At 48.1% G+C, this 22,084-nt stretch overlaps 8 protein-coding genes across 8 annotated transcripts; 3 read left to right on the forward strand and 5 right to left on the reverse strand.

Annotated features, from left to right (window-relative positions):
- Positions 1–1,819: 1,819 nt before the first annotated feature.
- Positions 1,820–7,649, reverse strand: FOBCDRAFT_213172 (Rap1-interacting factor 1 N terminal-domain-containing protein). The gene is made up of 2 exons (XM_031194496.3): positions 4,371–7,649; positions 1,820–4,323 (listed from the first exon to the last, which is right to left on the reverse strand). The coding sequence occupies exons 1-2, from the start codon at positions 7,380–7,382 to the stop codon at positions 2,014–2,016; spliced, it is 5,322 nt and encodes a 1,773-aa protein (XP_031029234.2). The 5' UTR covers positions 7,383–7,649; the 3' UTR covers positions 1,820–2,013.
- A 468-nt stretch (positions 7,650–8,117) lies between these two features.
- Positions 8,118–9,935, forward strand: FOBCDRAFT_153106 (guanine nucleotide exchange factor). Its single transcript, XM_031194497.3, has 4 exons — positions 8,118–8,289; positions 8,346–8,422; positions 8,489–9,600; positions 9,656–9,935. Exons 1-4 carry the CDS (start codon positions 8,175–8,177, stop codon positions 9,759–9,761), a joined length of 1,410 nt encoding a protein of 469 aa, XP_031029235.2. The 5' UTR covers positions 8,118–8,174; the 3' UTR covers positions 9,762–9,935.
- Positions 9,936–11,486: 1,551 nt separating this feature from the next.
- FOBCDRAFT_213174 (uncharacterized protein) lies at positions 11,487–12,254 on the reverse strand. Its single transcript, XM_031194499.3, has 2 exons — positions 12,134–12,254; positions 11,487–12,087 (listed from the first exon to the last, which is right to left on the reverse strand). The coding sequence occupies exons 1-2, from the start codon at positions 12,204–12,206 to the stop codon at positions 11,672–11,674; spliced, it is 489 nt and encodes a 162-aa protein (XP_031029237.2). The 5' UTR covers positions 12,207–12,254; the 3' UTR covers positions 11,487–11,671.
- Positions 12,255–12,264: 10 nt separating this feature from the next.
- Positions 12,265–13,222, reverse strand: FOBCDRAFT_8327 (GNAT domain-containing protein). The gene has a single exon (XM_031194502.3). The coding sequence runs from the start codon at positions 13,162–13,164 to the stop codon at positions 12,481–12,483; it is 684 nt and encodes a 227-aa protein (XP_031029240.2). The 5' UTR covers positions 13,165–13,222; the 3' UTR covers positions 12,265–12,480.
- Positions 13,223–13,843: 621 nt separating this feature from the next.
- FOBCDRAFT_8341 (uncharacterized protein) lies at positions 13,844–16,177 on the forward strand. Its single transcript, XM_031194500.3, has one exon. It carries the CDS (start codon positions 13,964–13,966, stop codon positions 16,082–16,084), a length of 2,121 nt encoding a protein of 706 aa, XP_031029238.2. The 5' UTR covers positions 13,844–13,963; the 3' UTR covers positions 16,085–16,177.
- On the reverse strand, positions 16,178–17,056 carry FOBCDRAFT_8350 (ribosomal L18ae/LX protein domain-containing protein). Its single transcript, XM_031194503.3, has 3 exons — positions 16,718–17,056; positions 16,483–16,659; positions 16,178–16,429 (listed from the first exon to the last, which is right to left on the reverse strand). Exons 1-3 carry the CDS (start codon positions 16,910–16,912, stop codon positions 16,271–16,273), a joined length of 531 nt encoding a protein of 176 aa, XP_031029241.1. The 5' UTR covers positions 16,913–17,056; the 3' UTR covers positions 16,178–16,270.
- A 490-nt stretch (positions 17,057–17,546) lies between these two features.
- Positions 17,547–19,779, forward strand: FOBCDRAFT_213182 (uncharacterized protein). The gene is made up of 6 exons (XM_031194506.3): positions 17,547–18,068; positions 18,123–18,415; positions 18,464–18,695; positions 18,743–18,804; positions 18,856–19,267; positions 19,508–19,779. The coding sequence occupies exons 1-6, from the start codon at positions 17,784–17,786 to the stop codon at positions 19,589–19,591; spliced, it is 1,368 nt and encodes a 455-aa protein (XP_031029244.2). The 5' UTR covers positions 17,547–17,783; the 3' UTR covers positions 19,592–19,779.
- A 1,022-nt stretch (positions 19,780–20,801) lies between these two features.
- FOBCDRAFT_284580 (uncharacterized protein) lies at positions 20,802–21,736 on the reverse strand (the record flags this gene model as incomplete). Its single annotated transcript, XM_031194510.2, has 3 exons — positions 20,802–21,037; positions 21,094–21,503; positions 21,552–21,736. The coding sequence occupies 3 exons, from the start codon at positions 21,734–21,736 to the stop codon at positions 20,802–20,804; spliced, it is 831 nt and encodes a 276-aa protein (XP_031029248.1).
- Positions 21,737–22,084: the final 348 nt, after the last annotated feature.

Raw genomic sequence — 22,084 nt, forward strand, 5'->3', positions numbered from 1 at the left:
ACCTGCAGTCCACTGACTCCATCGCGAACCCGCTGTAGACATCAACCGCCCAATCAGTTCCAATAGACAAATGCAAAGAAAAGGTCTCGCTGACCGTAACAAAAGACCCTCTCCACCGTCTCTGCCCGACCCTCCGCTTTCAATTCCCTTTTATGGATGACAACGGCTATAAAGCGCGGAATTGCTAAACCCCAGAACCCCTGATTGTTAGCAGTTGACGTCATTCTCAACTCGGCGGGCCGAATAAAGTCAAAGCATCGTGATGGCTGCTTAGATGAGATGAGATACATCCTCTCTATTCAAGACAAGTGTCTGTAGTTCTCGGGTTGCCTACAATGGTTAAGAACATTCAGCCTCAACAAGGGCATCGCCATGAAATTCCCGAACTGGTCAGGTTCAACAGGACGCTACACCATCAATCGATGCAACTGCCGGATGCCAGACCTCATACACCAGCCATTGAGGGTTCTTCGGAAGGGAACCGATTCATCATAGAGTCTTCAAACTGAAATGGACCAAGGTCTCGGTTTCCTTCTTACAGTGCAATCTAATTCTATGATATGTTGTTCCATGTTGTTCATTGGCTGCTTGGTCGGACATTTTCATGAGCCACTTGACTCCTTTGGGTAAACTTCTTCAACCTCATCCAAATTGACTTCAAGACAGCGAGGTAAACAAAAGAATAAGCGGAGGGCACTATCTTACCCGGCATAGCCTAACCCTATACTATGGTCTTCATAAGGGTATAGATTGAACCGTCTTATGGCTGTCAGCCCATTGGGTTGACATCTACACAAGCTTGGACGCATATATACCGTTTGCCGATGGAGCTTTCGTCTACAAAATCTTGGAGATAAATAATTTCCATTCTAATTTCCCTTTCAGGTGGATAGCGTTTTCGCCTCGCCAAGGTTCGTGGCTGTTACTCGACTCTTGTGCAACAGCGTTGTGAGCCATCACCACTTACACCATTCTACGCCATTCCATTTTGAGTAATTGCTTGAATCTCAACTCTCAACTCATTGCCTCTAAGGTCCCTGCATGTCGAACCACGATGCCCTCGTGCGAGAAAAACTCTGATCAAGTCATTCAGTGAGAGACATCAATGGTATTAAACCTGCAACTACCCATGTCACCAACGGGACAGACGTGCACATCATTACCATGTTAGTTCCCCGCCATGGGAATCTGCCTGACGTAGGGATCGCGCCAGCAATTTTTCCTTGCTGTCAAGAACAGAATGGAGAGCAGCTTGTAAACCCATGACCCTGGTTCGTCATCAGAGCTGAATCATGCCAGGCAGCAGCAAAACGGCCAAATCTCAAGATGTTCATAATGGGTGTTTCCAAGTGAGTCCATACTCAGCTGCCCGTAGAAATGGTACAGTACTGTGCTGAAGCATCATCATACAAGTCGATTACCGAGAACGGCGTATCACTACGATTTGCCCTTTCTAGAACCTCAATTTCACACAGTATCAATTATAAGGTCCTTCTGTTACACCAAGATCCAAAACCTTGATCGATAATCGACCCTCTTCCCCGTGGCACACCGGAGCTCTCTTTGTCGGCTTACCCGTTTAGGAACATCCGAAACTACTCTCAAAGATGACCTCTGACGATCCTCCACATTTTCACATTATGCTTCCCCGTATTATTCTCATGGATAATGATGAATACATACACACGGAACGTCTGTTCCTGACTCGTAACTCGGATTGATTGCTACTTTTGGTATCTAGATCTCACTTGCAGCAACTGGAGCATCTACCAGCTGTAGAACTGCTACTCGGGATGTATCAACATGGCATATTCGTCTCGTCATTTGTTTGATTATTTCTTTTCTACAGAATATGTAAATTTACAGGTGTCCATGCAATGCTTTTTAATGAGATAAGTGACAGGCTAATCAGGTAACTCTGTACATGGAGGTATTGTATTATAAGCAGTTCCCAAGAATAAAAACCCCTTACGCGCCGATGACAATGCTTCCCGTCTTAAATTCATTTCTTAATCAATGTCTTCCTCGTCGTTCTGCTTCGAAGAGCTCCCTCTTCATATCCATAAGCATGTCTTCTAGCTGGTAAACCTCATCACGACTGAGTGCTGCCGTCTGCAATTGCTGTAAACCACCACGAAGAGTGTCCATGATCGACCTTGTTTTGTGTGGCACTGGCGTTTCTTCTTCATCTTCATCTTTTGGTTCGGCAACTTCGTCCTGGTCCTCCTCTTCTGCTTGTGGCTGATCCTCCTGGGCCTCTTCCCCTGATTCGCTGTCAATTGGTATAACTTCCATAGAGTCTTCAATGACTTCATCAGGCACCTGAAGCTCAGGTTCCTGGCTTTGCGAGGCTGCATAGGACTCTGTCACCAGTTGTGACATGAGTTCTTCATCCGTGTCCCCGTCATCACGTACATCGGTCGACTTTGAGGTTGTCTGAGGCGCTTGAGAAGATGAGCGTGTTGACCTTGTGGTAGGCGACGCCTGGACTTCTCGGTTTCGTAGCTCCTTGCCCTTTTGTCCAGCATTTCGTCTGGATGACCGTCGCACGGTTGGAATAGGTGAGGCCGTTTCTTGAGACGTTGACTGGCTATCTTCAACCTGTTCCGGTCCTGATGGGTCGGCCGACCGTCTCTTTTTGCGGCGTGTCTCGGCATACACGGCGCTTCGCTTTCTCTTCCTCTTGCTACCAGTTTGGTTTGTATTTTGGCTTTCATTCTTCTCTTGGCTTGCTTCAACAGGCGTAGAGGGAACAACACTAGATGGTGAAGGCTCTTTCGTGTTATTCTGTTCTTTCTCGACAGAGGTGTCTCCCTGGACCTCTATACACTTTTCAGGAGATGCGTCGTTCTTTTTCTTCTCGGGAGAAACAGAAACTGAGTTGTACTTGTCGAATGGAAGATGGCACCTTCTAGATTCAAGTTCCACCACAAATCTCATGAGACTGCTTTCATCACCTTCACTGAGTGCGAAAGATGAGTCTTGATTCTGGCTGTTAGCCACCTTAGGGCCACTTTCAACAGCCTGATCGTCAACAGCCTTTGCAGGGCTGCTCCTGGCGTCCACAAATTCGTCGTCTGCGGATTTTGGTGTTTCCAGAACCTGTGCTGGAGGCGGAGCGGTTCGTTGAGGGCTGTCCAGTTGGCTGAGGGCAGGCGGTTCGATATGTTCCTCTTTAATCTCTTCCACATCTTGGCTAGGTGGTGCATCTGGCAGTGCCTCCGCATCTTCGGTCACCACCTCCTGACTACCAAGACTTGAAGGAATGACTTCCTCCTTCTTTGATGATTCTGCCCTCCTCCTGCGTCGCTTAGCCCGTGTGTTCTTACCAGAGGCCTTGTTCTTAGCAGAGGGAGTCTCCACCTCAGCTTGGTCTTCGTCGGTCTGTTGACTGATGGAGGGCGAACCTGGTGGTGAAGAAAACTGCCAGTTAACGATCGAGTCTCTAGCCTTTGATCGAGTTTGTATTTCAGACAACAGAGGGTTGCGTCTCGGGTCTGGTGGTGATGAAGGTGGGTCGTTCAAGCCCTCAAGATGAAGAGCTTGGCCACGTCGGGGAGTGGGTGTCAGATTGATGAACTCATCGTAGGAAGCTGCGCGTTCAGGAGTAGTTTCGAGTCTGCTGGATTTTGGTATCTCAGCATCCTTGGAGCTCTCCTCGATCGCAGCTTGTGCTCGAGTCCGTGGGCTCGATCGGAGACCGGGATACAGGCCGGCATTTTCTTCTTGTCGTTCACGGACCTCCCTCTGCCTTTCAGTGAGATGTTGAGACTCCTCGACCAACGGTGATGAGACAATTGGAGCAAATTGGATTTGAGAGTTGTCGTGGCGAAGACGGGGTGTAGCTGTTCGCTTAGCCGGTTTTGTCTTTGTAGATTCAGGGGTGGCATCTCTGCGGCGCTTTCTAGTCGTCGCACCCCTAAGACTCATCTTTGATATGGATGGTGCAGGTGAGGCTGCTTGCTCAACGCCTTGCCCCGATGACTTGGCAGATGATAGGGCGACGAAGCTCAAATCTTCCTGCGTATCGACAAAGGTTTGTGCTTGGGCTCCGAACTCGCCACTGGAATGTTCCATGCCAGGGAACGACACATCAACTCTTGGCCGTAAGGAAGCTATAATCGACTTGAGGCTTTCAGAACAGTCCAAGCTCTCTTCATCCTTTACTAGAGCGTTCCACGTCTCTGCCATCTTGTTTACGATGTGACGATGTCTACTTCTAAAACCTGCAGCGACAAGAGGCTCGACTGTGTTGAGGACCTTGTCCTCCAATCGACCGAGTGTCAATAACTGGCCACAAATGTTGTCCCACAGAGTCCGCGCCTAGAGATAATTAGCATGTAGAAGAGTACAACGTCGGACTGACTTACAGATCCAGAGACAGGAGAATCACTGCGCAATATCTTATGCGCCTTTTCATCCTGAATCCATGGAACGAGTCCTGTTTGTAACTTGGGAAGGGTTTTGATGCCATTTTGCGAGAAGGATCCAACAATGAAAGCGTTAACGCTCTCAAAATAGGCCACCATCTTTTGATCATTGCATTCGGCTTCATTTTCGTAGAAGTATTTCATACTCTGGCCTTGAAGCTGGTAAAGATACTGGAACGGATCAAATGAGGAGGATCGTGATGACGTGGGAGGTGCACCCCAAAGTCGTCGCCGAGCAGCCTCGACAGCCTGACGATCTCGGGGTAGTTTGGCAATCTTGAATAGCGCAATCGCTACCGCCAGCGCCATCTGGTTTGATCTTTCAGAATCCTCGAAGAAGTTGTCCGTAACAATCTTGGCGAGAGGCTCTACAAGACCAAGAGCTCGACCTGCATCTCCAGACTCCTGAGCGATGTGGTCGGATAACAAGTCGAAAAGAGAGAACCACTGTTCTTCAGGGAGCGTGGGGTGCGAAACAAGTCCTCGTTCGAGAAGCGATACTATCTCCCGGTATTCGGGTCCAAGTAATCTCTCGCTGCTGGGTGGTAGCGAGCCGGATGGCGATGGGTTTTGATCCAGCAGGGTACGGATGTTCTGAGCAGCGAGAACCCATGGACCGTATGGTGAAAGAGCGTCTCGCGGCAAGAGTCGGAGCATCTCTCTAGACAGCTCAACTCGAGCTCTTGAAGATTTGCCTTGGAAGAAGGGATCAAAGATAGCTAAAAAGCACTCAGCGAGATCTTCATCGTCAGCCAATCCTGGTGGTTTGGAACAAAGTATAGAAAATAGGTGATAAAGCGGCGTCTGAACAGTGCCATTTGACTTGTCAGTTCGATCAATCCGGCTAGGAGTTGAAGCAGGCTCAAAGGTATTAGCAAGAGACATGGATAGCTTCTTCTCGGTGAAGGGGAGCAGGCCAAGGTTGCGGACAAGAACATCGACATAATGCCTGACACTCGACAAATATTTTGTGCCAACAGACTCAAACCCTTCGGGCACTCCAGTTGACCACATCTTGGACAACAAATCAAAAGCTTGAGCGATGAATCTCGCTGTCTCGTCGGTCACCTTGATATCCTTTGCCGAGGCGACAGCAATAGAACCAACGAAAGCTTGCCATAGTCTATAGGCTAAACTTTCGGTATTAGCCAAATCGTTGAATTTCTTCTCCAGAATTGGCCCAACAAGGCCAAAGATCTTCTCAGAATTCCGGCGAGCCCATCTTGAGTCGATTGAAGGCAGCTCCTCAGGGCTTATAGGAGCAACATCCCTAATCCTTTCGTCTTTCCAGCTTCTTGGAGTCGAAACGTCGAGGAGTCCGGTCACAATTCGGGTCGCTTGCGTTACGGAATCAGCAGAAAACTCGAGTTGCGCATCGACATGAACTAGTTGTTGCGTAATAGGTGCAAGGATAGAATCCCAGGCAGCGTCGATCCAAGTGACATCTTGACTAGGTCGGAAGGCATAGTAACACAGGTTGCAAATACCACCCATCACTGTTCTGCGAAGCTTCATGGCTTCCTCTGGCTGTTTCGAATTGAATTTGCGCCGGAGTTGGCTCGCCAGGGGCTGTGCCATTATACCCAGAGACTTGGGGGGCAATTTGTTGCTGGTGATTGAAAGATAGACATAGCGATTCCAGGCGTAGTTGGCTTCCTGCTTGGTCTGCAAATCGGTACAGTTGAACGAGTCCTGCGCAATCTTGAACCATGGAGCAAAGTGTTGCCATCGGCTGAGAGGGCACTGCAGGAAAAGGGTCACGGTACCCCATATCTGTGGAACAGTCGACAAAAGTTGCTTCTCTTTGAGCATGGTGTCGAGTCGCTGGATGTAATACTGTATGTAGACTTGTTTGTCCGCCATTGATTGCAGAATCTCAGTCACCTTGCGCATCACAGGCTTCTCATTTCGTAGCGCAAAGCCAGCTTCCGTGCCCAAGAGAATTGCTTGCGCTCGAATGTCTCGAATCGGGGTGAGCATATCGTTGAACAAATCCTCTAACCAGGCCGTGTGGACAGCCATATGGTTTCGAGATTGCTTCACAAGACGCTTGTAAATCTGGATACGGCCCATGATGATACTTTTGCCAGTCAAATGATCCTCGATGTTGTGCAACGATGTGACTAACCGACCGACTCGATCCGAAGACATGACTTTTGAGGAGAAGGACTGGAAAGCAACGACCTGCATAAGGTGACGTGCCAGGTCTTTCGAGAGTGCTGGGTCGGAAAAGCATCGAATGCAGTGGTCGATTATGAAAACGCCGAAGTCGGATGTGAGAGAAGAAGCAATGGCTGGAAAATGCAAAAAGGTCGTTAGAAGACTGAGGGCTTGGAATATAAGAGAAGAGTCGGGAGACCCTTCGTCCCTTTTGGATTTGACATCGCGTTCGATAAAGGACATGAATAGGCTCATCTTGTCTTGCAGGGCAACCCGGTCCGGTAGGTTGTTGGAAGCCTTAAGAGCACGAGAGAGCATCATATATGCATCGAGTCGCGAGTCCCGGTCGGAACCAGCGAGCTGTTTTATTGTCGAGCCCAACATTTCGGCGATACTAATCTGGCTTGATAGGCCGTTGGGATGGCCATTAAGAGGTGAAGCAAGAGGGTTGGGAGACGGTGACGGCTTGAGGATACCCTTAACGGGCCTCGACGAAGCAGAGGGTGTCGTAATCGGTGACGATCTGAAGAACTTAGACGCTTCTCGATATTCTGTATGGCTTGACCATTCAACCTTCTTCCTTATCCGCCTCGAGCTTGAATTGGTGTTGGTTGCCCCGTTCGACGATGGTGTATTAGCGCCTGGTGGTGTCTGGAGACTCAGTCTTGGGTCGATGGGACGACCGACTGAAGCCTTCATAGGAGCTATTTTATCTGGGAAAGATTCTCGAGGAGGTGTTGGCGGTCGAGGAGAAAGTTCGTCGAGGGTGGTGGCCTTGGCTGAAGATGCCATGGCTGCCAGGCAGCGTTGGCGATCTAGACAGCAGTGAATTGGCCGAGAAACCACTAAAAACGCATGCGAATATTAAGGAGATTAAGATTGGAACAGTGAATTTTGCTGCGACTAAAAAATTGCAACCATTTGTATATAATCACAAAGAGAACGAATGAGTCGGTGTAAGTTAGAGCTGGTGATATTGCGTAGCGTTGAGGACTTTTGAGTAACTACCTGAGCCTGGAGTATCCGTAAGTAAATGCTTGACCGATCCGCGCTGCAATTCTCCGGGCCAACGCGCGAAGCGAACGCGATTTTTAGATGAGCAACCGCGAATCAATTAAAGATTCAGGGACCGTGCGCGTCTGACGCCCCAGAATCGGCCCCTGTCTGTCGCCTAAGGTGTCTTTCATGGCTGAGGTAAGCGAAACTTTACGTGTTCCCACTACAGATCAGCTGGAGGCGCTATCGATAAAGTTCTAGGTACCTACATTGGACCCTGTTGTGTCAGTGAAGCACATGCCAGAACAGGTCGAGAGAGAGCTACGGCTTGGACCTCACCTCAATATTGGCCTTCTCATTAATAAAGTTCAAAAGTTACATAAGTAGAAGTGAGAGAGCGAACATGATGTCCTGTTTCACTCTGAATACATGTGAAATTTCCCAAAATTACCTATAGTACTCCGTCTTAAAATGCAATAACACGTTTTGTTAGTGGCTGATGTCCAGTTTCTATCATCTTCTCCCCGCTCATCTTAAACCATCACACCTACCATCAACATCCCCCTCTCCACTCATCCTCGAATCATCATGGCCGCTCAGGAACCTTTTGGCATACCCACAGGGGCTCAGAAGCTCAAAAATGTCACGGAACTGGTCGAAGCCCTCACCGCAGATCTCCAAGAAGATCAGTTTCTTCCAGATGGTGAGTCTTCTGACTGAAAAGGATATTAATACATCATTTCCTAATGCTATAGACAGACCGCGCCACAGCTCTAGAACAGCTTAAATTATACAGTCGAGACCCTAGGAATGCCGAGCCTCTCTACTCGGAAGCAGTCAGTGCACCCCCTGTTCTCGTAATGAGGGCTGAATGGTCTTGAAGTATTGCTAACTGTTGTCAGGGCTTCACTATGCTCCTCCGCCATGCCTATGATAAACCATCTACCAAAGCAGCCCGGGCTGCATTGAAGGTTATAGCTAATTTGATGCTCCTTGTCCCTCCTACGCGACATATGTTTGTCGACAAGGGTTTTGCTCCCAAAGCCATCAAAGAACTAGACACTGGGAATTATGATGATGAATTTCTCAACTCTCGTATCTTATTCCTTACTACATATGAAACAAAGATCGACCTGAAGGAGCTCCTTGATAACGAGAAACTGGCCGATCGCATTATCAACAACCTAGCAAAGCATGCAAAGGAAATGGATACCAAGGCCAAGACTGACCCCATGCAAGACATGGCGCTCACCGAAACCGTAAAGCTCTTGTTCAACGTTACACACTGGTGTAAAGAGAAAGCCTCGTTATTCAATCCTGCAGTCCCTCATTTAATAGCTGTACTGTTCAAGGCTGATGTTTCCCAAACGAAGCCGCTTGACCCTCCAGTCGGATTCATCATCAACGGTTTCCTCAATCTTGACCTAAGTACCCCAGAGAGCCAGGAGGCTCTTCACCCCAAGAGCGATCCCGAGAGGGTAGTATCTAGGGTGATTGACATCCTAGATGTCGCCATTCGAACCATTCCCGACGAGCAGAAGGATCCTTCGGTTGTGCCAGTCCTTGGTCTCGTAAGATCGATATACGAGCATGCGCCTGAATCTAGCAAGGCCTTCATTCGCGAAAAGCTCTTACCGACAGAGGAAGAGAGAAAGGATGTTCTGGGCAAAGGACACAGCTTACCGGCCAAATTACTCCAAAACAGCAACAACCCCATGGCCCCGTCACTGCGCAACCTGATCCAGCATGTGCTCTTCGAGCTGTCTGATAAGGATGCCTCTAAATTTGTCGAGAACGTTGGCTACGGCTTTGCATCTGGCTTTCTTTTCCAAAACAACATCCCTATTCCAGCTTCCGTCGCAGAGGCTCACGGCGCCGATGCGGCTAAGGCGCAGAAGCCAGTCAACCCCATCACTGGCCAATTTGTCGATGCTGAGAAGCCAGTTGACGAGCCTGAGATGACGGAGGAGGAGAAGGAACGAGAGGCTGAAAGGCTCTTTGTATTGTTTGAACGGTAAGATCACACTTTCTATTTACTCAATTGTTGCACAGAGCTAACAGGCATTCAGATTGAAAAAGACAGGCATCATTGACGTTCAGAACCCGGTGGAGGCCGCCGTGAGGGAGGGTCGTTACAGAGAACTCAAGGATGATGAGGTGGAAGAGATTGAGTAGTAAATTCCAGTCGCTTTCGCCTCTCATTATTAGCATGTTGAAGTCTGGCGCGTTGGTCATTCGGCTGTGATCTCATGTCAAGCGGAACCTTGCAGATTGGCGGGAACAAAAGAAAGCGTAGATACATACATTAGTGTAGTGGTCTTCATTAACAAACGATCAGTTGTATTGTAACAGAGAGTATGACTAACGTATTTAACGAAGTGGTTGATAAGGTAGTCATTGTTCCTTCTCCAATGTAGTATATCACTGATCACTGACTTGCATCCAATATTAACAAGTCCTCCACAGACGCTCCCGTTTTCCAAATTAACTCGTTCAACAACCCAGAAGAAGTACCTACATTATCTCTCCCACCTTCAAACACCCTTCCCCTACCTACGATCTTCCATATCGCACATCCTCTACCGCCTCAGCTCTTAGCAGCTGCCACCACTGCCAACGCCTCGGGTTATTGGTTTATTTTCTTTTCTCAAGAATCCGCTCTTCACCTTTTTTTGCACCTTGCAAGTCAGTCAGGTGCTATAATTACGAGCACAGGTAAATCTTATCTCACCCTTATTTTAAACCTTTGATGATTTAATGAAAGGCTCAGGTCAGAGTCGCGCAACACCATCCGCAACACGATTTTCCTACAACGAGCAAACTCACACAAGGACCTGAATTCTAGAGAAGACCTGATCGTCGAAACGACAAATCCTTTCACTTCTTTTTCACTCTCCAGCAAGATGCCCCCTCCCAAATCTGTGCCCACTGTCTTCTATGCACGCGATAAGTCGCCTTTGGAGGAGCACAACGGGTAAGTTCTTGAGCACCCTATTTCGTTCTATCAACTTGACATGCTTATATGAGAATCTTAGGCCTCGTTCTAGTATTGAGGGGGTCGATGATGATGAAGAAGAAGAAGAGCTCCCACCAAAAATTGTTTCTGACCTTGTAGACTATGAGAGTTGCGAAGAGGAATTCGATTCTTCGAAAACTGAACAGGACCCTAAGCCTGAGAAGCGCGCTCTCTCTCCGGAAGATGAGAGCGATGAAGAAGCCGCAGATGCAAAGGTAGCCCCTCCAGCCAAGCGCCAGCGTCGCTCGCAAGTGAACAGTTCAGTCCCACCTCGTCGTTCTAAGCGTGTCGCATCCACTTCTAGCCTTCAGGATGAGAATACTTCTGGCTTGGAGAAGGGGAAGCCCGTTTGTGGAAAGAGAGGTCGTGGCCGTCCTCCAGCCAAGATCAGAGTGACCAAAACTGAAGCAGTGCCGAAGAGAAGCCCCAGACGTCCTCCTGTCAGAAAGAAGGCTACACGTGGCGATTCTACTACCGAATGGGAGGTTGAGAAAATCATTGATTCGCAGGTTGATGCTGATTCCAAGGTACTCTACTACCAGGTCAAGTGGAAGGGTTTTGGCAACAAGGAGAACACTTGGGAGCCTAAGAAGAACCTGGGCAAATGCGACAAGCTCATCAAGGATTTTGAGAAGGAGAACTAAGGGAATTATGATGGTATGAGCCTTGAACTATTTGACAGCAATGGGGACTTTTTGGGAATGAATCAATTCTCTGGGCTATTTTCATGGGATAACTGCTAGAGGCACCTATCAAGGAAAAGTCTGGCGACAGTTGCTCTGTGGGAAGTGAACCGCGGGATTCAAAGCGAACGAATGGGAGTATCTAGATGGAATTATCTCGATTTTTACTTCGAGGCAGCGTTATCAAAGCCTTTTAGCATATGAAAGTGAAACTCTGGTGCTCTTTTATCGTCACTGGGCCCTCTCCCTTTGGAGGATACATAAAAATACAGCGGCTTCATTTATGCCAAATGTCATGACTGCGACATGTCTGATTGCTTCAGTGCTACACTGTTGCTTGGTTCAATTTTTTCGGCTCTATAACGGTTTACCTTCAACTGATGTCTTTATTCTTCGCTGAACAGAGTTGAGAAACCAAAAGCCGCTCCAGCAAGAGGAAGCAGACTTCGGACCAAGTTCAAAACTCCCCATCTTCCGATCAACGTAGCCACGTCCTCCTGTGAAGCATCCAAGGTTCCAGCAGACGCCTTAAACAAAAGGTCGTTTGTTGAACTCATGAAGATAATGGTGAAAGGAACGATGGAGACCGTCAAAGCAGCACTGGCAGCCAGCCCCTTCCAGTTACGGCCCTGCTGGTGAGCTGTATAGGCGGCGTACAAATAGGCGATTGCTGTTGTTCCAGCAAGTTTGGGCATAAGAGCGAATCCACGGTTGAAGAGAACCTGCCAAACGGAAACACCGGGGGGTCCTGATAGTTGAAGAGCAGCAGGGATGCCAGCAAGTGAAAGAGAGGCAATGAAACCTAGGGTTATTAGTCAGTGTCTTATGATCTGACTGTATAGTCTTACCAGATGCATAGGCTGAGCCAGTGATGCCTGTGGCAGTGGCCACGAGAGAAGGAAGGGGGATAGAGATGAACATTTTCAATATAATCAGGTTAATTTAAGCTTCGTATAATATTTCAATTATCTTGAAAATCTACAATGAGTTGATGCTGCTGAAGTCATCGTCATATATATCGGCGAAAAGTGGAACCCCGTCCGGACCCGGAAACTCTCACGGACTTCCTGAGATGTCCGGTCGCGTCCTTGTCCATTTCCCGCATCGTTATTGACCAAAGACCCTCGTTCTCGGATCAGACCGATTGGTCAAAGGGCCTCTGTTATATCCTTATTCGGTTGTCGACCTCGCTTGGCTAAACGGCAACCTTTCCCTTGCGAGCAACAAACCCATGTAGGGTCAGTTCTTGAGACTCGTCTTTGGTATCAGCTTCCATCCACGACGACACAAATTCGAAACCAGCCTTTTTAAGGACGTTTTGACTCGGGGCGTTTTCGCTCATTGTGACGGCTGAGATGCACTCCTGTTTGACATCGCCGTCCTCTTCAAGAACTGTGTTCTTGTCCACTGTGAGCTCAACTTCGTTCCTTGGCAGCGACCACCACTTATCGAGGTAGACTTTCATAAACTCAGACGCATAGCCTTTGCCCCAATGCTCTTTCAGAAAGATATATCCCAGAGCGGGCCAGCCTAGTTCACTCGACCATACGCAGGTGCCTCCTAATCCTATGGGCTCACCAGTCTCGATAAGTGAGATGACCCAATCGTGCCTCTCGACATCCTTTGGAGGTAGGCGAAGACTCAGGCTCTTTTCAGTTTGTTCCATCTCAATATCGGGACCTCCTTGCGACGACCATTTCATGCCATCTGGATCTGTGCGAAGAGCTCGAAGAAACCCGAAATCATCCTCAGTCATATGACGCATTGATAGACGTTCTGATCGAAAAGTGCTTCGTTCATGATTGGGTGGAAGTGGATAAACGGGAAGTGTTGTCTTGACTGTTACAAAGTCAATTGACGAAGGTTTTGTGGACTCCATGTTGAAAGTTTAGGGTAAGTTGAGTTGATTGAGGTGATTATCGTGAGTACGAATCTCTAAAGTCCATACTGATCATGAGGAGCTCTAGACCTCATATATCTTCTATCTCTGTTATCACTCCGAGATCGTCTATTCCAAGTCAAAGAATTGTGAGTCACGGGCTATCTTGACCGTTAACTATGAGTCGAATCAGCATGCTTCAATTTCAGGTGTGACAAAAGTTCCCCTCGGCACCCGACAACTGGGGCAATCTTCGCACTCACTACCTGTGTCTTCATAGGTATCAGGCGACTTGAAACTTGAATCAAGGTGCGAAAACTCACTAATCCAAGACCTGCTAGAACTTCCCTAATCTATAATAACTTTATCTAAACAATTTCTTAGGTTCAAAGTCTCAGTTTCCAGCCATCCCCAAGCCCGTTCACGGTGTCTGGACTAACTAAAACCGTTGAGAGTTAATAAGGCTAGCCTCACTCAGCCTTAGGATTGCAATGCATGCTAATTTATGCAGGGAACTTGATAGGCAGAAAGGGAATCAGGGTCGAGACAAGAGACAAATGTCACCCATAAAAAATCTAAACGTCACTAAAGTCGAGTCGGGTGGGGCCGCGCCGGCACTTCCTCTGTCTGCTACAGATTGTCGATTCTTGCTGTTATTTGCTTACTTGTCTTGCTTTAAGTTAAACTTCAACGCATATAACGACTCCAACGCCATGATTATTTGAGATAATCACTGCGGCAGTCTCGGTTTAAGTCATTAACATAATTATTTATATATTATTGGCCATAATCGCCCAGAATGAGCTCCCGCGAAGGTCGTCCGGCCAAAGTACTGAGCTGTTCAAACTGTCGCACACGCAAAATCAAATGCGACAAGATACAACCGTTATGTGGTCAATGTTCTCGCTTTGGCCTCGACTGTGTCTTTCCCTCAAGAAAACCAACAAGACGTGCTCCAAGGCCTCGCCAGAGTGAACTACTCGATAGGATCAGTCGTCTTGAGAGCATCGTCAACCAGGCTGACCCCGCCAAACTGAAGCAATTGGACGAGGGGGACATTCAGAGTCTCCAAGGCTCAACTTCACTTTCGGCAACGCTGGATAACCGCTGTGATGAATCTCAAGCAGTAGCAGCGCAGGCTGCTAATTTAGAGACTGGCGAACAGTATCTCGGTTCTGGCTTTTGGGGAAACCTATGTGCTGAGGTTGAGGGAATTCGACAAGCGTTGAATCAACCTTCTGAAGACAGTGATGATGAAGAAGAGGGCGAAAGCCCAGAGTCAGTAGATGTGGCATCTACAGGTCCTTCGGGCTTCTTACTTGGAAACTCTGATTACACATCGAGGCAACCGCTAATACACCCTCCACCGAATATGATGATACGGCTCTGGACGATTTACACCCGCAATGTCGATCCTCTCATGAAGATTCTGCATCGACCAACCATCAGCAAGCACTTCCAAGCTTATATCGAGTCACCGACAACACATACCTTCACTCCTGAGATCAACGCTGTCTTATTCGCTATCTACTTCTGTGCAGCTGTTTGCCTGACACCAGAATCGTGTTTGAAGCAGCTGGGCGAAAACAAGGAAATTCTCACAAGGCGATACCGTGTTGCGGTTGAGCGGGCACTCGCCGAGGCAGACTACCTCAGCACAACCAAGATCGAACCTCTCCAAGCCCTGACACTGTACACGAGCATGATGCGTGTGCACTTACATGACCGGACGTCTTGGGTTCTTACATCACTTATTATCCGTATTGCCCAAGGACTTAATCTCCATCGCGACGGCGATGGTCACCGCTTTACACCGTTTGTTGCCGAGATGAGGCGCCGTCTATGGCATTTCATCGTTGTTCTCGATATCCGTGGCTCAGAAGACCGTGGTTCGGATGCAACGCTTACTCGATCAGGCTTCGATACCGCGGAGCCCACCCCCATTGATGATGACGATTTCGGACCGGATTCCATAGGTCCCTTGATACCCAAAACAACGCCTGCCGAGAATGTTGTCTGTTTGTGTACTGCTATGTGCTCAGGCATCTTCGGCTTCATATCACACCCACATTACAGCCCTAGAGGCGAGCCAGAACATTTCCTGTATACGGAAGAGGAGCTTATTTCTCATATACGTCAACTAGAAACCAGCTTCATCCATACTGCCAAACCTTCACACCTCCCATCTATCTACGCCTCTGAAATTGCTCGCATCGTCATTCTCAAGCTCTGGCTTAACATCCAATATCCTTTCACCGGCGGACCAGCTCCCGACCGACCCCGAGTTTCAAAAGAGACTATGCTGCGTACTGCGATCTCGATTATTGAGCTGCGAGAGCGTATGACGAAAAACCAGTGGGAAGATCGGTTTGCCTGGTGGACAGACACCTATGTGCAATGGCATCCTCTCGCAGTTGCGTTGGCAGAACTCTGCGTACAGACAGAGGGAGAGTTAGTAGACAAGGCTTGGGTGGTTGTGGAGAGAACATTTCCATCGTCACGAGAGCACATTGCAGACACAGCGAAAGGTTCACTTTGGCGACCTATCAAGAAATTGCTCAAGAAAGCAAGAGCGGCGAGAACCGAAGCGCTGCTCAAGCGTATGGATTTTAACTCCAGCATGAACCTGGATCCTGCAACCTCTTTCATACCTCCTGCAATGAACAATATGGCTCAACCATTGCAGTATGGTACGAACCCGCAGATAAATATTCCTTCGTCGGGGCCAGGTTTGACATCACAGTACGACACGAGCAGCATGGATCCTTCAATACTGTTCGATTCACCAGAAACACTGAATCTCGACTTTGGTATGGGCTTGGAGCAAGGCGTGCCTATGGAATGGACATATTGGACAGAATTTTTCAACGATACACAGATAGAAACATCTCCGGGGAGCGGGACAGGCGAGTCGTCATAATAGTTCACAATCGGTAGTCTTTGTTACTTTTTAAATCCCAATCAATTGTTTTCACACCAGGCAGCATCCGCATGCTCAGAATTTTTGGTTCATTCAATGCCCGTTTTATTGAGCAAAGTCAGTTGATATTTCCATGATCCGTTGTAACACCCGCAGAGCCCAACCGTCCTCTAAACCGAAATCATTCTAAGCGAAAGTGGAAGGTCGCTTCGCGCTGAAGATCTTCTTGGTGTTCTCCTTGGTGATGCGGTGGGGGAGAGGGAAGCTGAGTCCCTTCTGGGTCAGCTGGCGGATGTAGGGTCGCTTGATGTCCTCGGTCTTCTCAATCTCGACAACGCGGAGGATCTAAATTTTGTTAGTATCTATGATGAGCAGCTGATCGACTGAGTTCGACGTACGTGGATGGACCTGAAACGAGCACGGTGGCGGGCAGCCATGTCGGAGTAGAGAGACTCGACAGCATCTGTTCGGGACAGCTCACGGTACTCCTTGTACATGTTGTGCGTGCCGGAACGAGAGTCATATCGGATCCAGATACCGAAGTTCTTGACCTTGAGGGGGTGCTTCTCGTGGATCTGATTATCCCAGTTAGCCTGGCCCATTGTTTTCCTTCATTGGATTATTGCTACGCACAGTCTTGACGCTGACGATCTCACCAGTGGCCTTCTTGACCTTCTTGAGACCGCGCAAGAAGTACCAGTATCGGGACTTGGCGACCGTCTCGTTGGGAGCGAAGATGGTCATGCGGTAGAGGGCGGGGGTAGGGTTAGCCTCGGTGGGCAAGTGGCGCCCAATGACCTCGTATTCCTGAAGACGGCCTGAAGACATTGTCAGTATTAGACGTTGCAGGTGATAGTTGTTTGTTGATGTGATGCCGCGAGCCGAGCCGGAGGATCAAATCGAAATTTCGAGTGCGTGGTGCTAGTGGTAAGTCGAGGTGTTGACGAAATTCGAAATTGGCTCCCCGATCACAATTTTGACAAGCCCCGCTTCAGCAAACACATAGAAAATTGTGTGAGCAGTTGTCGATGTTCTGTAGTAGCTGGGAGGTGATCCTTCGTCCTTCTCTCCCCTTCGTAACAAGTTGTGAAGAAATATCGAAATTTGTTTCTCGTCGTCATAATCCTCCGACGGGCGGCATCGTTGCAATCGAGCGCATAAAATAGAAAAACTGCTTACCCATCTGTTTACTTGTCAGTGGGTTTCCCTGTATGAGTCCTGGTATGCACTTACGGTGACTTCTGGTGATTGACTGGAAGGTTAGTAAATGGCAAGTTTGCAAGATCGCAAGATAAAATTGTGTGCGATTAGGAGGGCAAGACAGTGGGTCGTACCTTCCGGAGGGCTTAGGCCCCGGTAGCGATTGGTCGACCGAGTCCCACTTCAGTAGAGCGTCACGTGCAGCTCTAAGGAAGGAGTTCTGGACGAAGGTGGGCCCGATGGCCAATCAGAAACGCAGGCAGGCAACTCAAAGAAGTTGAGAAGGAGGAAGATGAGTTCAACGACAGAGTGAGAGGCCAGTCGATCGACTTGTAACATCACAAACTTCGGTAATACAAACTGGAGCCTATAACAACCGTGTCACTGGATTGTTCAGTCATTCATTAAATCGATATCGCTACTTTTGATTCTGCTCATGCTCAGTTTGAACTACGACCAGCACTCTCACTGAACATACTGCGTGTCTAACACAGGAACCATGAACACCCTCTTCGATCAGTTTGCGGAAGCGCATTCCCAGAAAAATGGCTACAAACTCGCGCAAACATTATCGCCTGTTGCCCCGCCAGATGACCCTCATCGCCTCATGGCTGTATGGCGTAGTACGAATTCTCACAGCGTTAAGGGCGACATCAAGCACTTCGTCAAGAGTAGTACATCTCATCGGCGGAAAATGAGCCATGATGAAACGACGGGCTGGGTTGAGGTGTACACCTCATATTGGAAAGCTATTGCTGAGATCTTGGCGGGAGAGGGCGGAAAGGTACGAGACTTTGTATAGGTGGCTCTGAGAGCATCACACTAATCCTTGTCATAGTCTACGTGGACTAAAGTGTACGAGGCATGGAAGGAACTGACCTCCGTACTCATCCGTGGATACAACTCACATGGTTTCGAAGCGTGGACTATCCCTTCCCTCTATATGGTGGGCAAGTACCTACGATTATTTGCGATTAAATCCGACGAGGAGCGCCAAGCGAAGACTTTTGATACTGGCCCTGGAGCCTCGTTGATATCGGACGATTTCGACCCAGAAACGGATAAGCAACTTCAGTTAAGAGACTGCGAAGGACACCTCAAGCGCATCTTTTCACTTTGTCTAAATGACAGGTATGGCCACTACAATCTGGCACGTTGATTTTGGCTGATTGTGTCCAGAGCACCCCTTGAGGAATCACGGAAATGGGGAATCTATTTCGTTATCAACCTTCTTTTCAAAACCTACTTCAAGTTGAACTCAGCTTCCTTGTCGCGGACTATTCTTAAGACGCTGGCTGTCTACAATGACAAGGGCGATATGCCGCCTTTGGAAATGTTCCCAAAGTCCCAACGAGTGACTTTCAAGTTTTACGAGGGAGTTTTGCTGTTCCTTGAGGAGAATTACAATAAGGTGAGTGTGCCGTCGCCTATCAATGCCACTATCTAATAATATTCGAGGCCGAATCTCATCTCAATGAAGCGTGGCAACTATGCCACAAAGACGCTCTCCGTCAATCCGAGTGAGTGGAGTATCAATATAAGCCGTGAAACATGTGCTGATATGGCTATAGACGAATTTTGACCTACCTCATCCCTTGCCGGCTCCTCACCAGTCATGTCCTTCCTACCAAAGCCCTCCTCGAGAACTATCCTCGTCTACAGGAACTCTTCCTTCCTCTGGCCAGTTGTATCAAGTCCGGTAACCTACAAGCCTTCGACAAGGCTCTACAGGATGGCGAGGCTGAGTTCGTCAAGCGGCGTATTTACCTTACCCTCGAAAGGGGCCGAGACATCGCCTTGCGTAACCTACTACGTAAGGTCTTCATTGCTGGTGGTTTTGATGAACCAAAAGAGGGCGAGACAACCCCGGTCCGTCGTACAAGAATACCTGTAGCCGAATTCCAGGCTGCAGTTAGCATGGGAAGCGGTCATATGGTCGACCCGGATGAAGTTGAGTGCATGCTGGCCAATATGATTTACAAGGTAAGTTAACAGATCCTTCCTGTGGATAAGGCGCGGGCTGCCTTTTGGCTCAGCGTTATTTCTCAAGTCCAAAACAGTTGAGAGTTGTCGTTGGCATCTGCGTGGCAGTCAGTTGACTATATAATCGTCACCAAATTGCTGCCTTAGCCAAGTGTCTGCCCGGGGCATTCACGCTCTTTATCTACACCCCCTCCATCTCAGCCTTATAAATATCTGAGTCACTAACGTTTGTTTGTTTAGGAACTTATGAAAGGTTATATTGCACGAGAACGAGGCATTGTGGTTTTGTCTAAGAAAGGCGCCTTCCCCGGCACAGGATTGTGAGACTACAGGCTAATGCCATTCGCTGAGACACGACTGATGGACGTATGAGAAGCTTGAGAGTTTAGTTGCATTTCTTAAACCAACGACGACTACTATAAGAGACTCTAGTAACATGGGGTAGAGTGGATAGACACCGAAACTGTCAGAATGACGCTGGCACCGACAAATCATAAACCATTTTCAGCTATGTCCGTTTTGCGTTTGCTTTTCAGTCCAAGCTCATGATTGCGCTCGTATGACCTCCTTGCTTGTTTAAGGTTATCTTTGCACCATTCACGCTTGAGAACAACACCGTGAACCACCCTTGCGTCTCGCATCTTTGAGCCTGCACCCTCGTCCTTGTTAGCTCTCAGCTGTTGATGCATCTGAAAAAAAAAAAAGCACATTCCCATGTATGGGTTTATTATCGATGGTCATGGTCGGACAGTCCGGGCCTTTTGTCAAATGCGAGACGTTGTTGAGCACCCCACATTTCACACTCGCGGTTTGCATGGTTCGCTTGCTTCCTCGCAAGTTAGATCGCACTTATCCCACAGCGTGACTCACAACCGGGGATCTCTTCCGTCAGAAACTACTTGTGTTTCACGATGTGTCTGGTCCTTGGTAAACCTTGTTGGACGCCCCATTTGACGTTCTCAACGGGACTTTTGGAATCTCACTGAAGCAAGAACAGTGAACAAAGCAATGCAAGACATGAACTGTATTTGAAAATTCGCTCTTTTCAAGTTCGTGAAAATGAGCGTCGTGAATAATGATACATATTTTGGCCCATCCATCTCAGATGACAGTCTTGGTATCCTCGGTACAAAATCATCGTGAAAAATCCAATATCACCCAACCGGCTCGCGTTCAGCGAAGCCAAGATCCAAAAACCCCTGTGCTCCAAAATGTTGAACCCTCTAGGGGCCCGTAAGAAGAATAGTTGTACAGAAAAGAAATGTCAACGCCAAATTTCAACCGTTAGAACTCCTTGAATAAAGCATCAATAAAAGCACCTGAACTCCACCCCAGTATTTCTTTAGTTTTATGGTATTTGTCAGTACTGTGAAGTCGACGCCTTGTATCGAAGAGAAAGGAAATTCATGTTTCATTAAAACGGAGTAGAAGCCACACAGTGAGGAATGTGCATTAAGAGAAGTGGCGGTTTGAGCGAGGAGTGTTTCTACTGCCTTGTTAGTGTTTGTTGCGAGATAGATATTGAGACTTAGGCTCACTGTGCGGTTGAGATGTCGTCGACATGGTTGCAAAGAGCGACAAAAAGATCAAAGAAAAGTTGAGTGCCGCCGTTGTACATCTCGAGTTGCATAGTACCACTTCGCTTGAAAGTGCTTCGTGAACGAATGATGAGTGCGAGATAGTGAGCCCGTAGCTTGGAGTCAGTATCAGGAGTGTTGGCATAGGCGTATCTTGCTGAAGCAAGTATGGTGCTACATTGGATTCCAGATTCTAAAAAGAAAAAAGATCATCAGTACAAGGTTGAAAGGGGAGAGACTGAAACCTACGAAGTCCTTGCTTTCGCAGCGACAGCTTCTTCAACTCATCAAGTCCATACTTCTCCGCCGCACAGTAGATGACAGTATCCTTGAGAAGATCACCGTCGATGCCACGATGATAAACTGTGCTCTCGACAGCAGCACGCTGTTCTTCGCTAGCAGCTTCAAGTTCGTACGAGTTACGACGTTTGTTGTGAACAAGACGAGGAGTGTAGTCTCCCTTGTAGAGAAACTCAAGAACAGAGCTGAAGATCTCGGGCTCTTCGTCGGGAAGAGAGATGCGTTTGCTGGCGACGTCCATGTATCCATTTCGTAGAGCATTGTTGAAGAAAGGGCTAGTGGCAAGAACGTCTTCGTGAGCGGCAAAGAGACGTTGTTCGCTGCCAACTACGAGAGTGACGATGGGTGAGGCCATGTTGCTGAATCGTGTGAGTGACGATTTGGGAATTGAAGAAACAGTGACTTACTTGTCCATCATGGTATCGCCACTGGCACTGGTCATGGAAGTCATTGTTGGTCGGCGATGGCGAGACTCATGTCTTCGCTTGGTGATGCCACTGTCTTTGCTGAAAGAAGAACTCGATTTGCTGGCCTTGTGGCTTTTTGAGAAACTCTTGCTTGAGCTCTCATGGCGTCTGGAAGAGGAGAACATGTTGATGATTTCTGAGGGATGCTTCGGTAAAGATAGTTTTAAATTATTAAACGATGGGATCGCTGGGTTGTTTTATACTCGTTGGGCCGATAACGAGGTGGACAGCGAAGCAGGCAGAGACAGAACGAGGCAACAAAAGAATGAGGCAGATGAAAGAAGACGCCGGAAGAATATCGTTGGGTATTTTGGAAAATTGAAACCTACCTCAGGTTCAAATAGTGATTGGAAATGATCACTCTTCTGATTCGTCTCAGGATACAAGAACAACTACGAAATGGGAGAAGACACACCATCTTTATAACTTGAGATGGATGCCCCGTGCGGAACAGTACGAGATGGGCTGCCTGA

The sequence above is a fragment of the Fusarium oxysporum genome, chromosome I (assembly GCF_013085055.1).
Source record: "Fusarium oxysporum Fo47 chromosome I, complete sequence".
Taxonomy (NCBI): Eukaryota; Fungi; Ascomycota; class Sordariomycetes; order Hypocreales; family Nectriaceae; genus Fusarium; species Fusarium oxysporum.